General features: G+C 38.2%; 1 protein-coding gene across 1 annotated transcript in view; it reads left to right on the forward strand.

Annotated features, from left to right (window-relative positions):
• Positions 1-12,819, forward strand: part of ANK2 (ankyrin 2) — a gene marked incomplete at its 3' end in the record, with an annotated part of 166,806 nt that overhangs the window by 12,730 nt on the left and 141,257 nt on the right. The window contains exon 2 of the mRNA XM_026076727.1: positions 850-951. Coding sequence (XP_025932512.1) covers positions 850-951 — 102 coding nt within the window. The remainder of the gene's footprint in view (positions 1-849; positions 952-12,819) is intronic.

A 12,819-nucleotide genomic window follows, 5' to 3' on the forward strand; every position in this document is an offset into this window, starting at 1 on the left:
GCAAGAGGGCTGAAGAATTTCATGCTGCCTTGCTTAACCATACATCCCACAAGCTAGCTGAAAAATAAAACATTTTTGTTTTTTTTTTCTTATTCTACCCATAAATGCTAATAGGGCTTTAAATGTGAATATATAAGTACAGGCAGTTTTGAAGTGAGYATGTTTGCAACATTATTCTGGATTTAGATACTCAGACTTGAGTACTTCATTTGCTTTTTTGTAGGGTCAGCAACAGTTGCAATGCTGCCCAGTTTTTTGGGTTTTATTATTTCCTTTATCATGCTCCACTTTTGTGTCACAGCTGATAAAATAGATCCACAGGACTACTTTGCTCTTGGATATCTGTCTTTCAGTAGTGTGTAACTGTGTGCTGTTGTGTGTACATGAACACAGATTGTAGTCATATAACTTTGCAAGTACAAATCCAAGGCCAATGCATATTTTCTTCAAGTAGCATAACCAATGTCGTGATTGGTCTCTTATTTTTGAAGTTTTGAGCACATATATAAAAAGCAGAAAACTATTGCTAGTGAGTCGATGCATTTATTTTATTTCCCTTGTTATTAATACTAATTACTATGACTTTTCTCTTTTCTTGGCTCTTGCTCAGTTTTTGAACTTGAGCAATTATTGGACAATTTTTGCTTGACCTGGCAGATCTACAGTTCTTTTGTGCCAATATTGCCTTGTATGCATATATTAATTAGTGGAGATATAATGCAAAGTCCGTTTTTTTCACAATTTTATGTTTCTACAGCATCAAATATGGAAACCTTYGACTGTAATGAAGTTGTGGTCTCTATTAACCAGGAGCTAACTAGAGGTGGTTTTTTTCTTATCTTTTTACAGTCTGACAGCAATGCAAGCTTTCTCCGAGCTGCAAGAGCTGGCAATCTGGACAAAGTAGTGGAATACCTGAAAAGTGGAATAGACATTAACACATGTAATCAGGTAAGATATTTGAAGGGCAGAAGTTTGCAACAGTGAATTCCAAAGACCTTCCCTCCCCAAGTGTTTAAGGCTAGGATGTCTCGATTTATCTCAAGCTGTGTTTTCAGACTTGTTCTTCAATGGCACCCTTATGTAGGAAGGTGATAGCGCCTGAAAAATTTCTATGTTGTTTTTAGTAAAGCTTTATATAAGCCTTCTGGGGATCTTCTTCCTTGCTAGTGTCTTGAAGGTTTGGGTATATAAAGTAGTGAAGTATCTGTATTCAAAACTTAAGTTATACTTTGTTAGGCCAACCCTAATGGACCTGCTATTGTGAAATTCCAGTTTTAATTGAAACCATGAGCACTAAATATAGCTGTATTCTTCAAAATACTCAAGCCATGATAAATTTTGTTCTAGCTAAGGAAATTACTATATAGTATCCTTTGGATGCCAGTAAAAAATATGATAAAATATGCCTGGATATCAGGTTGAGAGTTCTCAGAATTTCTGCTGAGCTTCTTTGCAGAGGGCTGCTTTTTAGATGTCACACTGCTACAGCTGTCTTCTGCAGAGTCCACCCCGCTCTCTTCAGTGCTTCTTGGTTTTGTATTGCTGTGACAGAATGCGATTGAACTTCCTATTTGAACAGGAGCCTTGCAAAGAAAGCTGAGCCTGATGTGCCCACTAGTCATTCAGTTTTCATTCCCATCCTGATGGTCTGTCTGTCTTCTATTTGTCTGAAAAACTGCCTGCCAATATTCATATTGTTTGCTCTCTGTTAGACATTGCTGTTTATCAATTGTAACAAGGCACAGGTCTGCGCAGAATAGACGTTTGCCATTTTAATGAAAGACAATCCTTTCTCCAAAGAACTTGCGCTCTAAATATGGATTGAGAAGGAAGAGGTGTTACAACAGATTGACAGATGAGCAGATGATGGCGGTGAGAGGACTGTGATTAATAAATCTCGCAGCATGCCAGCTGTCAGTTTGTAGCTCTTTTGAAGACATCTTTTCTGATATCCTCAGAGGTGCAGGGGTAGTAGAAAAGAAAGTTCCAAATGTCTTGTTGCAAGCATTTGTCTAAAGGACAGCATATATGGGTACTGTTGGCAGAGCCAAGGAGGAAGTTGAAAGCCATATATAAAACCTGATGTCCTTAYGTATACCCATGAAAACATTGCTTTGGAGTTTTAAAGTGCGGTGTGCTTGAAGGAATAGGAACAGAGAAGCGGATAGAGACAATGTATTTCAAACTGCAGTTTGCAAAGATGACTGCAGTAGAGTTTGAGTAGGTTTAAGAACTGAGTTGCAAAATGTTCTTTAGTCACCTAATGAAGTTTCTTATAGAGATCATTTCTTTTCATATTCATTCATTTACTATTATGCATTTACTGTTATGTTTAAGCTCCATAGCACAGGGATGTTTTTAGAGTCTGGGGTTTCTCTCATATCTAGAATGAGTTCTCTTCCAGGACTCTTTCTCATTGACRTTATGATAGCAATAACTTTAAAAAAAAAAGAAAAAAGAACCTACAGGTCTGAATTTTGAAAAAATTTAGAATTTTGACTATGCTGAAAGAAATTATCTGGGCCCTATTGCAATACGTTGGTATACATTTCTCCAGAATAAAGAAACATAGTCTGTGTTTTCAGTTTTATGCTTGGTTTTCAGTTTTTTTAATTGCTTGGATTGCTCATTAAAATAATGTGAATGCTGGGGGAATGGGATAGCAGTTGAATATTTTATACCAAAAAAGAGTAGATGTTAAATAAATTGATAAATTTGCACATTATCTGTGGGTTTTGTTAACATGTGTTTTAATTCAGATCATTTTGTTAATGTTTTAGTAAATACATTTTAGAAACCAAATATTATTTGCATATACACAATACTCTATACAGTATGAAAGTTAGTTTTTAAAATTTTTTTCTATTTCCTGGTGAAAAGTATCACCTAAGTATCGCTAAATTAACTTAAACACAGAAAAATGATGGAAAGTATGTGCTGTAATGAAAAAGAGAAAGACAATTCCATTGTGAATCAAATCCCCCGTTGTTCGTATCACCTTCATGTTCTGATTTAATCAAGAATACTCCTCTTTTTGGCAGGGTATTTTTCAGGTGTATGACATTTGGAGCRGCTCTGTCCTTTAGGAAATGTGCAGAGATGGAATATGCTGGTACTAGATAGTGGAAAAATTGAAGCTTTAGCTAAAACCAGTGGAGTCAAAGATATTATTTTAGTTTTTGCATCAAGGAAACACCCATATTGTCTTATCTCTGGTGATCGCTATTCAGATTTTTAAGATAAGCAGTAATCAAGATTTTCCTTACTGTGTCCTGAGACAGGTTTTATCTGAAAGATGTTGCTGTTCCTAATGTAAATTGTGTCCAGGAGCTGAGCTGATAGTTGCTGTGTACATGCATATTGCAAATAAATAAAATATTTAGGAAATAAAGCTGTATTTGTTTTTGGAATTAGTAAAGAAATTATATTATTATTCCCCTGAGCTCTGACAGCTAATAAATTGCTCTCCAGGCCAGTTAGAAGAAAGAAGGCTGTTGAATCAGCATTTCTAATTTTGGGGCCAGCTAAGGTGGAAGGTGTATGTTTTCCAAGCAATTGTCAGACTGAAGGGTAGAATAGTTCCTGCTCTAATGTGAACGTGGGCTTTCAAAGCTGAATCCTATGGGATTTTTTTTTGTAGCAAGAGCAAGAATCCCTCATGAAATTGGAAGTTTTTCTGAGTGAGTTTTAGGTAAGTCCTTCAATAATATGCTCTGGACTACTGTCATAATATTTGCATTTCAATTACTTTATCTTTGAATCCTCCGTGAAGAAACGCACCCTTTGTCTTCCTCTTTGATGTCTGGAAGCCACCTGTATGAAAATGCTTTAAAAAAAGTGTAATAGGATTACTGTGCAGGGCAGAAAGAGTAGCAATAAGTTTTTCAAAGGTGGTATTTATGCATGTTTTTCTCCCTCTGTGTTTGTGTTATGCCCTCAGCCTGTTGTTATAAGAAACAGCTCTGCACTAGTTACTTTTTTTTTTTCTCTCTGGTGTATTTGTGCTATATCCTAAACCTATTACTGTAAGAAACAGCTCTGCACTGCTTTAACCAGGCTCTTGCATTTCTGGTGCATCTTGGACTTGAGCGGTTCTGTTCTAATGAAGACTTGCTTGGTTCTTGTTTTTTTTGATTTCTCAAGTTCTATCCTGGCCTTCAGAAAATTTTAGAAGGAATTTTTTACAACTGTATAGTCAGGGCATGACCTCAGGTATTTTCCATGGCTTCTAAAATACTTCTTCAGGCCAGGAGAGTTTTGCAGTTGGAAGGAAGCAGCAGGAGGGGGAGTGCCGTGCGGAGCCCCTCTCCTCCCGCCAGAGCGACTGCTGCAGCCTGCAAGTTACCATTCCACCATGAGAGAGATCAAAATCTAATTACAAAATGTACCTTCATGTCGTAGAGAGCGCACTAGACAGTCTGAGCATTATAGAAACTTCATCTATCACTTTATCACACTGGAAGCAGTATGGTCAGCCAGTTTATTTTCCTCAGCTTTTAAGTACACCATCCCACACAAGCACCTGCTCCCCAGTGACCTGAGGTGCGGAAGTCTGAGGTTTCCCATGCTATTTTTGTGAGATCTCAGCCTGTAAATAAACATTCGGTGGGTGGTATTTTTAGCTGACTAACTAACTTGTGTCCAAGCAGATGAAAATCTTGTGGCTCAGGCGCAGCGTCTCTAGTCAGATGATAATTAGCAATGCAATTCTGATTAAACTCAGATGGTTAGAAAGTGGCTACCTTTTTTACTCTTTTTAAATAAACAGTTTCAGAAAGCTGTAAACTTAAGTGTTTATATCAATAGTCAATCTTCAATAAAAAATAAATTATTTTGCATAATGTTATAAAAATGTAGTTAACTTTGCTGCTTAAGGTATTACCCCCTCTTTCAGAAAAATCATTATAGCTGTAAAAGTACACTGTTATTACACTGTTAAAGTTTCACCATTTATCTGATGTAATATAGTACCATGTGGCTCTTTCATAAATCTGTTGCATAAATCTAATTACTTTTGCTTCATAATCTAGAGACATAAGTTTGCAACACTTATTTAAGTGACTAGTACCATCAAATTTAATAGGGCTTAAAATAAGTGTCCGCATCAGTCCTGCAAGATCTCTTGGCATTCTAGCGAAGTCAATGGCATTTCTTTGAATGGGGATTTGAAAGCTCAGGCTATATTTTGTCCAGCTTTGTGCTAGCTCTTAGCCAGATCTGATCAAAATGGCCACTGACTGGACAATGTGTATGAGTTTGCAAGGAGAAAGTAAAATTGCTTGAAAATTGCTGTTAGACAACATTAAAATCAGTAAATTGTACCATAGAAATTTCAMATAACTCTGTTTCGTAACTAAGGCCTTATGAGATGGACTAAAATTTCAGTGCACAATCTTAATTATACCTTGAGGTTTCTATTTCATACACTACAGTGTCAGGTTCAGCTTGTTTACAGCCCAGTTTATTCTGTGTGATCCCAACAGTGGAAGAGCTGTAAAAAGGGAGAGTTCACCTGGAAAAGAGACGAAGGTATTTGGGGAGAGTTTGGGAGCACAGGAAAAGGCTGGGAACCGCTCCTGACATCGTTTGACTGTCCTGCCTCTCTTGGGCAAGTGTTCTGGGAATGACTGCTATTAATGAAATATCTTTGGTGTGGCACCCCTTGCCTCTGATTATACTCTCGTATTGCTGCACATAACTGATTTATAAGAAAAACTCCTGTGTTTTGGATATGTTTGGGAACATAATGACTGTGTCTATGTTGTTAAATAACTTATCTACTCAGTTTCACTCCTGAGTCCTGGTTCCCTAATCATCTACGCCGTATTTGTATGTATGTATCGTATCTCAGGCTTCTTYTAGTGTAAAGCAGCTAGTTCCCTCTGAGATGAAACTTGTGAGCAGTCAGGGGGATGGTTCAGTCCAAGGACTGCTCACTTCGAGCAGCAGGAAGAAGGATGCACTAGGGCTGCATTTGCTCCATGTAGTTCTCCAGTACTACCCTGGCAGACCCTGGTCAGGTTGTGCCCCACGATGAGCATGGCTTAGTCATGGTATCATGCTAAAAGAATAGCCTCTTCTTTGATAGTCTGTGGCACAAAATTCATGTTTTCTCAGGTACTTTGACCTGACAAAAAATAGACACACACACACACACATGCACGTGCTATATCTTTGGGACCTGGTGCATCACGTGAGACCAGGAGGAGATCACAGGCAGGTGGTGCGTGGTATGGGGTGGCTACGCTGTTCCAGGGAGAACTAGTGTGGACGGCATGGACGCGAGCTGTGCTGTATTGCATGGCCTGGCGGCTAGGGCATAGGTGCACAGAAATACACAGGCCTAGCATAGGAATTTGGGGTGTTTAGGACTAGAACTTCATTGTTACATGGTAGTCTCATGATCTTAATGTCCTGCATTCTGTAGAAAATCATTAACTGCATGTTCAATTTTAAAACTTTACTTAAATTCTGTGTAGTTTAAGTATGCAGCTAAATGCTAATCTGAAGAAGGCTATTTTCCTGAAATGAAGCTTTATGCTATCCAAATGTTATCTATACAGAGCAACTGAAACCTTCTGATACCACCAAGAAAGCCTCAGTAAAATTTCTTGCTCCTTTCCTGATACTTCCAGGCTGACATTCAGACTAGAAAAAGTCTGGAAGAGTTTTTTTATTATTWWTWTWTTTTTTTAAACTGTTGGAGAATGTTCAGCTAATGCTGGCTATGATTGATGGTAAAATGTCAAAACTAATTAAAAAACCCCACAATTGTCACCACTGTTTATTTTTTAAAAAGAATAGAAGAAATGAAATATTCTAAAATATTTTGAGGCATTATCTTCACTGCTGAAGAGAAGCTGCAGATAATTAAAGCAGTCATGTGTCAAATGGGAGTTAGGGTATTAAAGTGAGAAATGTTCTGTTGCTGTGTGTGCCAAGGAATTTAATGAAGAGCAGGAGAAAACCTGGGGCTTTCCATGCTCTGCTTATTGAAAACATGCAGAAAAAATCTTGTCTTACTGTCTAGAAGAAAGTTTCCTTTAAAAAACCTACTGTGAAGAAAAAGATGTGTTATATGGGACAGAACTCAACAAACTTCAAGTTCCCCAATTAGGAGAGTGCGAGTCTAGACACAAGTTCTGATATTCCTATATGAAAAGTACTTCTCATAAATATTTTCAAATAGATCCAACAAATTTTAGTCTTGATAATAAACTGCAATATTCACAAGAAGGGTCTCCCACAAGACAGAGCACTGTTAATACGATAATTCCTTGGAAACATTGATTCCACCCCCCCCCCCCAAGTTTATATTCTCCTGCTTACTGTGCAAGGAATACTCTAGGACTAGGGTTGCTGCAGAGTCATCTTCTGTAGGAAGTACTTCTCTTCTGCAACTGACTGGCTGAAGTTCCCCTTTCCTAAGAGCATCTTAAAAATATCATACAAAGCGGGGGCTTCTTTTTCCATTGACATTGTATACATGAAATCTGAATCAGATAAATGAAAACTTCAGAACAGATGCTGCTTAGTTTCTTGGTTGCTTGAAATAGAGCATTCCTGGATGATACCTTGCAACACCACCAACTTTCACATTCTGTGGTTTTGCCCTGTTGTCAAGATCAAAGCTGGATTTATACTTGCACATATTAGGGTAAAAAAAAAAGGTTGACCAGTGTGCAAAAAGAATTCCACATCAACATGATTTAATTAAATTACTAATGTTACCTGATGTCTGGGCTGAGTTAACTCAGGAATTTTCTAGAGTATATGGAGTATTTTGAGCTCTTGGCAAATAGTACGAAGCAGAAGATGCTGAAGCAACCCTTTCAGATCTATGAATAATATTAATGTCTAGTCTGGATTGTCTCAGTCCCTGGAAGCCAGAAAAAACTCTTCTCTATGTACTGGATAATCTGTTTTCCTGAAGACATCGACCACTCTCTGGCACTGGGACTCCCAAGTACGAAGAACTGTGACAGGCGTCTGACATAGTCAGAGCTACTGAGCACAATTTCTTAACCTTCACCATTCTCTTGAGCACGTATAGTCATTTCAGCTTCTTGGAAGCTCATATTTTGGTTTCATAGAAAATTCCTCACAGAACTGTCTTATAGTGGGTTCAGTTAGCTTTTCAATAACTAAAAACCTTAGCTTCCTATGATTAAGCATCAGCATTACTGGTGTACTGTGAGTTTTATTAGGAGTGGGAGAGGAGGGAACAGGGAATGAGGCATGGCAGCTCCTTCTGCAACCTGGGAAGTCATCCCTCCTTCAGGGGGTTTGAATGGGGTAGCTATGTGGTTGTGCCCTAGCTGTCTAGAGGGGAAAGCAACACAGTCTGCACTRCACACAGGGAATATATTTTATTTTAGAGTGAGCTATCTCTGTACTCTTTCAAAAATGAAGCCTTGTATATGCAGTTTTATTTTCTAAGCAAAATGCTGTTTCAGAATGGATCCCAACTCAGAAAACAATATGTAATGTTAGGAATTTGCTTTACTGAATAAGAATAGATGTACAAAGATTCTTTCTTCAGTTTAAGCAGTTACTTCTCAAGTCCCAAGTTTTGATAGAGACATGTCTTTATAGATAATCAAAGCATTTCTTCTGTTCTAACAGTTTCCAAAGTCTGACAAAATTTAATGTTTCTGGATATACTGAAAGCAGGGATTAGTTACAGTTTTATGGTGCATTATTGCATCCTACTTCCAGCTCATATCAAGTTAAATTATTATGGAATTGGTTCTTTTAATCTGAATTCAAGCATCATTGCATATTCTGAAAATCATAAATCATTGGTATTTCTTTATTTCTGGAGAGAAATTAAAAAATGCCCGTGGACAAAATTCAACTGTTTTAGATTGGTGCCTTTTAACAATCTATTAGTTTTTTAACTGGACAAAAAGCTCATAGACCTTGGAAACTTCTGATTCTTTTAAAGCTATTTTCCATGTGTTATAAAACTTTCTTTTGGTTATTTAGGATTTTGTTGCTATTTGTAGTTGATGTAGCCAGAGAAAATGACTTACTTCTGAAGTATGTGAATCAATGTTGAAAATGTTGACTAGCAAAGTGAGCTCTAATTTTACAGTATGCATTTGTACAGCATGGCATTTACTTTGGCAGCTCATCCTTCTAGCAAAAGGTGTGCACGCAAACCTGACAGGTCTAAGTGTTCATCAGCTGCCTGCCGTGTTTTGAGAGAGTATTGATAATCCAAAATGCAAAATGCAGTAACGTTTCCCTGCTTTGTCTTTGTCAGTTTGTCGGTTTTCAGAATATCAGAAGTTATTTACTTAGAAGGAAAAATGGATGATGGCTTTTGGCATTTGTTTTGATGCAGTCTTCTGTATTCACGTGGAAAGCATTCCAAGTCTGATACCTTGAACAGAATGGGACACAAATATAAGATATTTTGGGGGCTATCTTAGAACTGTTTGGCTTTTGCTTTCGTTTTGTTAGTTTCGTTATAATTTGGTTGGTGTCCTTATTGCTTGCGTTACAATGAGACGTAGGACCAGCTACTAATTACTCCCTGATTTGGTCCAAATGGAAAGCAGCTCATACTCCCACTAGTGCTAACTATAGACTTCAGTAGCGCAGTAGTCATAATGAGGTTGCTAATATCACATGTTGATGATAACTCAGTAGGTTAATTCGTTTTCATGAATTCTTAGACTATAAAACAACTTAAAGGGAGAATTTTCATAATTGGAAATTATTTTTTCTTCTTTTACTACTTTCTCCCTGAAATATCACAAAGAAAGAAACTTCAGCACACTTTTGGAATTGAGAAGGCTGTGCCAGCTCTCTAATGTGCCCTTTTCCAAATCCTTCTTGAAAAGAGGCTGACCACATGCCCTTTTCACTTCCCCGACAGATTTGTTCAGAAGAGGGAATTTACAGCCACCGTAGACTGATATCTATTAAGGAAATGGAGAAAAATTTCAGACTTTAAGAAAGACTATGATATTGCATTTTAGTCTCAGCCTCCACTGGTGAGTGCAAATGTCCTCTTAATTCTGTCAAAACACATGAAGGAGCTAGTGTGACCATGCAAGGTTAGTCACAATAGCTTTTTATTTTTCCATGTGTTGATAACTTATGCTTTGCCACTGACCTGTTAGTATACATGTTGCCAACATATGTGGCTTCAAGCTTCAGTCCATGGGTCAGATTCTTCAGTGACTCACAGTAGCTCCAACAGCAGTAAGATTTCTCGGGCTAGAGCTCAAAGACGGAGCTGGTTCACTCCCATTCTGTCATTCCAGTATTACGCTAGCCATAGCTCTGAAGGTTTCAGTAGAGTCGCACTTGAGGAAACCAGAGAGGTTTGTGAATCAGAACAAGCATCTTTCATTTTCTTTTGGTCCCAGTAGTTTAAGTTGAATTCCCACCACCAGATAAGACACTGACTTTTAAATTCTATATGCTTTCACAAAACAAAGTTGTGTAGCAAAAGGTAAAGCCAATGTTACCTCATCTCATGGTGCTTTCTGGGCAAGAACTCCATGGGTATTTTGAACAAAATATCAAGCACAAAAACCAAATTTATTAATAAATAATACTTTAACAGTTTTATTGAGTGTATCTAGAATTTGCTTATAAAATAGGAAACTTCCCCAAATCTTTACAATAAAGAGTTTCCCCCCCTCAATTTTATCAATGCGATAAATAATACAGAGGAAAAGGAAGATTTTGTCTAAGGTAACAGAGTTTGAGTACCAGGTATGAAAGGGGAGGAGAAGTGAAGAACCTTTCAACTTGCAGCCAGCAACTSTGTTTTTGTGTTTCCCTCTATCTGGAAAAAAATGAACGCATTTTTCAGATGTTGCACCCTCTTCTAACTAGAACAAAAAAATCTTAATAACAATGAAGCTTGTAAACACAGCATCGGTGGAACCAACTTGATTAAAGTTCATTGTATTTTGTGCTTCAAGTGGATGTCAAAATGTTAAAAAAATCAATTTTGAAATTGTTTTCTTTTTTGCTGACATTCACAATGCATGTTCCACAAGTTGTTTCAAGTGCTGAGACTCTTTTAGCATAAAGAATAGAAGAGGGTTAACTGTTGATTTACGTTCTTGCATCCAAGTGTTCTCAAAGATCTTAAGTGCTTAATGAATACCTTCAAACTAAAATAAACTTCAGGAAATTAAAAATCTTAACAAAATCATTCTATTTCACAAAAATTGTTTTCTTTTGTGTAAAGGTCAATATATAATGAAGTAACACAAGTAAATATTCACCTGTATGAAGAAGTTTTTCACACTTCCTTCAAACACTTTCTTTCCCCCACCTATGCATTTCCTGTTCTATTTATACTTCTCAGTAACTCTCACCAGCAGAGGGTGAGTAAAGCTTCTAGGACTAACAAGTTGCCATCTATACCTGTCACAGCTAAGCGCAGACAGGAGGGTGTAAAAGCTTGTGCTCTGCCCATATTGCAACTTATGTCTGCAGCTTGTCACTGGGGCTGCAGTAATGCTAAACATCTGCTGGGGCTGTATTTTGTCAACCTTTTTAAGCTGGCTTAAGTCAACACTGCTACAGAAGAAGTGATCCTGGCCTTGCCCTAGCCTCTCGGTCATGCCTTCATGCGTTGCTCTCTCCTGCACTGGCAGAAGCATTTGTGCAGCCTCATACTGAACTCTTCTGGGACCTGATCTGCAGCAAACCCTGGCAGAAAGGTGGCTGGGCATAGAAGTGAGCTGAGGAGGGGACAGGAGAAGCAGAACTGTTTCTTCTGGTGGCAGTGCTGCCTTCTCTGACTTAGTGTCCTTGGAACTGTAGCTTGATCTAATGCTCTGCCAAGACGTTGCCTTTCTGTGGGGTCAGTTTGCTCTGGCGTAACGGGGGGAGGCAGGAACGGTATAAGCCATTGGGACTGTTGAAGGAAACACCAGCCTGAGTGGTGGGCCAGAAGGAATAGATGGCTCAGTAGCATTCACAGTGTGCCAGGCAGTGGCTTAAGGAACTTGTAGTCCATAAGGATCCAGTCCTACTGCGATTTAATTCAAAGGCAAAAGTGCCATGGACCTCCTTGGGTAATTATCAGACAAGAGTCGTGAGACTTAGTGCCAATCTTATGAAAAAAGTGACTGAAATTGGAAAAGGTTTGTGATTTCTAGGACTTTACAAGAAATTTGTGGGCTTTCCTGGTATGGTGAAAATATGTAGGGTAATAGTATAGTAAGTGCTGTGAGCAGTAGTGGTACGTGTGTTTGTAGTGCTCCGTGGGATGTGAAGTGCTGAAACCTCTAGCTCAGTAGCCCAGGAACTGGAAATAGGTCTCTGCAGGAAACACTTGAACAACCAAGCTTGCAAGGCTTAGTATTACGTTCTTTTATGAGTGTTAGAATTACAAGTGAGCCTCTTAGAGAAAGGTAGTTACAGTATATGTGTGCTTTGTGAGGAACAGCAGTCCAAATGCTGTATGTTTTTGCTTAGCAGAAAATTAATTTAATCTCCCCCTACCCACGACTTCTTGGTAGGGGAATGTGAGAGAGAAGGGAAGCGTCAGAAACCTTTGTTGTTCTAATATACAAGAATTCAATTGGCAGGAATGGGGGAGTTGCACTGATTTAATCTGAACTTCCATCATCATAAGTAGCAGGAATCAGCCTTGTGGGTTGGGAAATAATTGCAACTTTCTGAACATGGAGTAGCAAAGCTTGCTTTAAGGCTGCACTTGTGCTGGCCCTTAACATTTAAAATACAATGCTTGCTTTTGCTRTTTTACTTTAAAAGATAAGAGAAAATATACGTAGTTACAGTATTCGAATGTGTACTGTAAGAACTGCATTGAGG

This window comes from Apteryx rowi, unplaced genomic scaffold, assembly GCF_003343035.1.
Source record: "Apteryx rowi isolate R43461 unplaced genomic scaffold, aptRow1 scaffold_438, whole genome shotgun sequence".
Classification (NCBI taxonomy): Eukaryota; Metazoa; Chordata; class Aves; order Apterygiformes; family Apterygidae; genus Apteryx; species Apteryx rowi.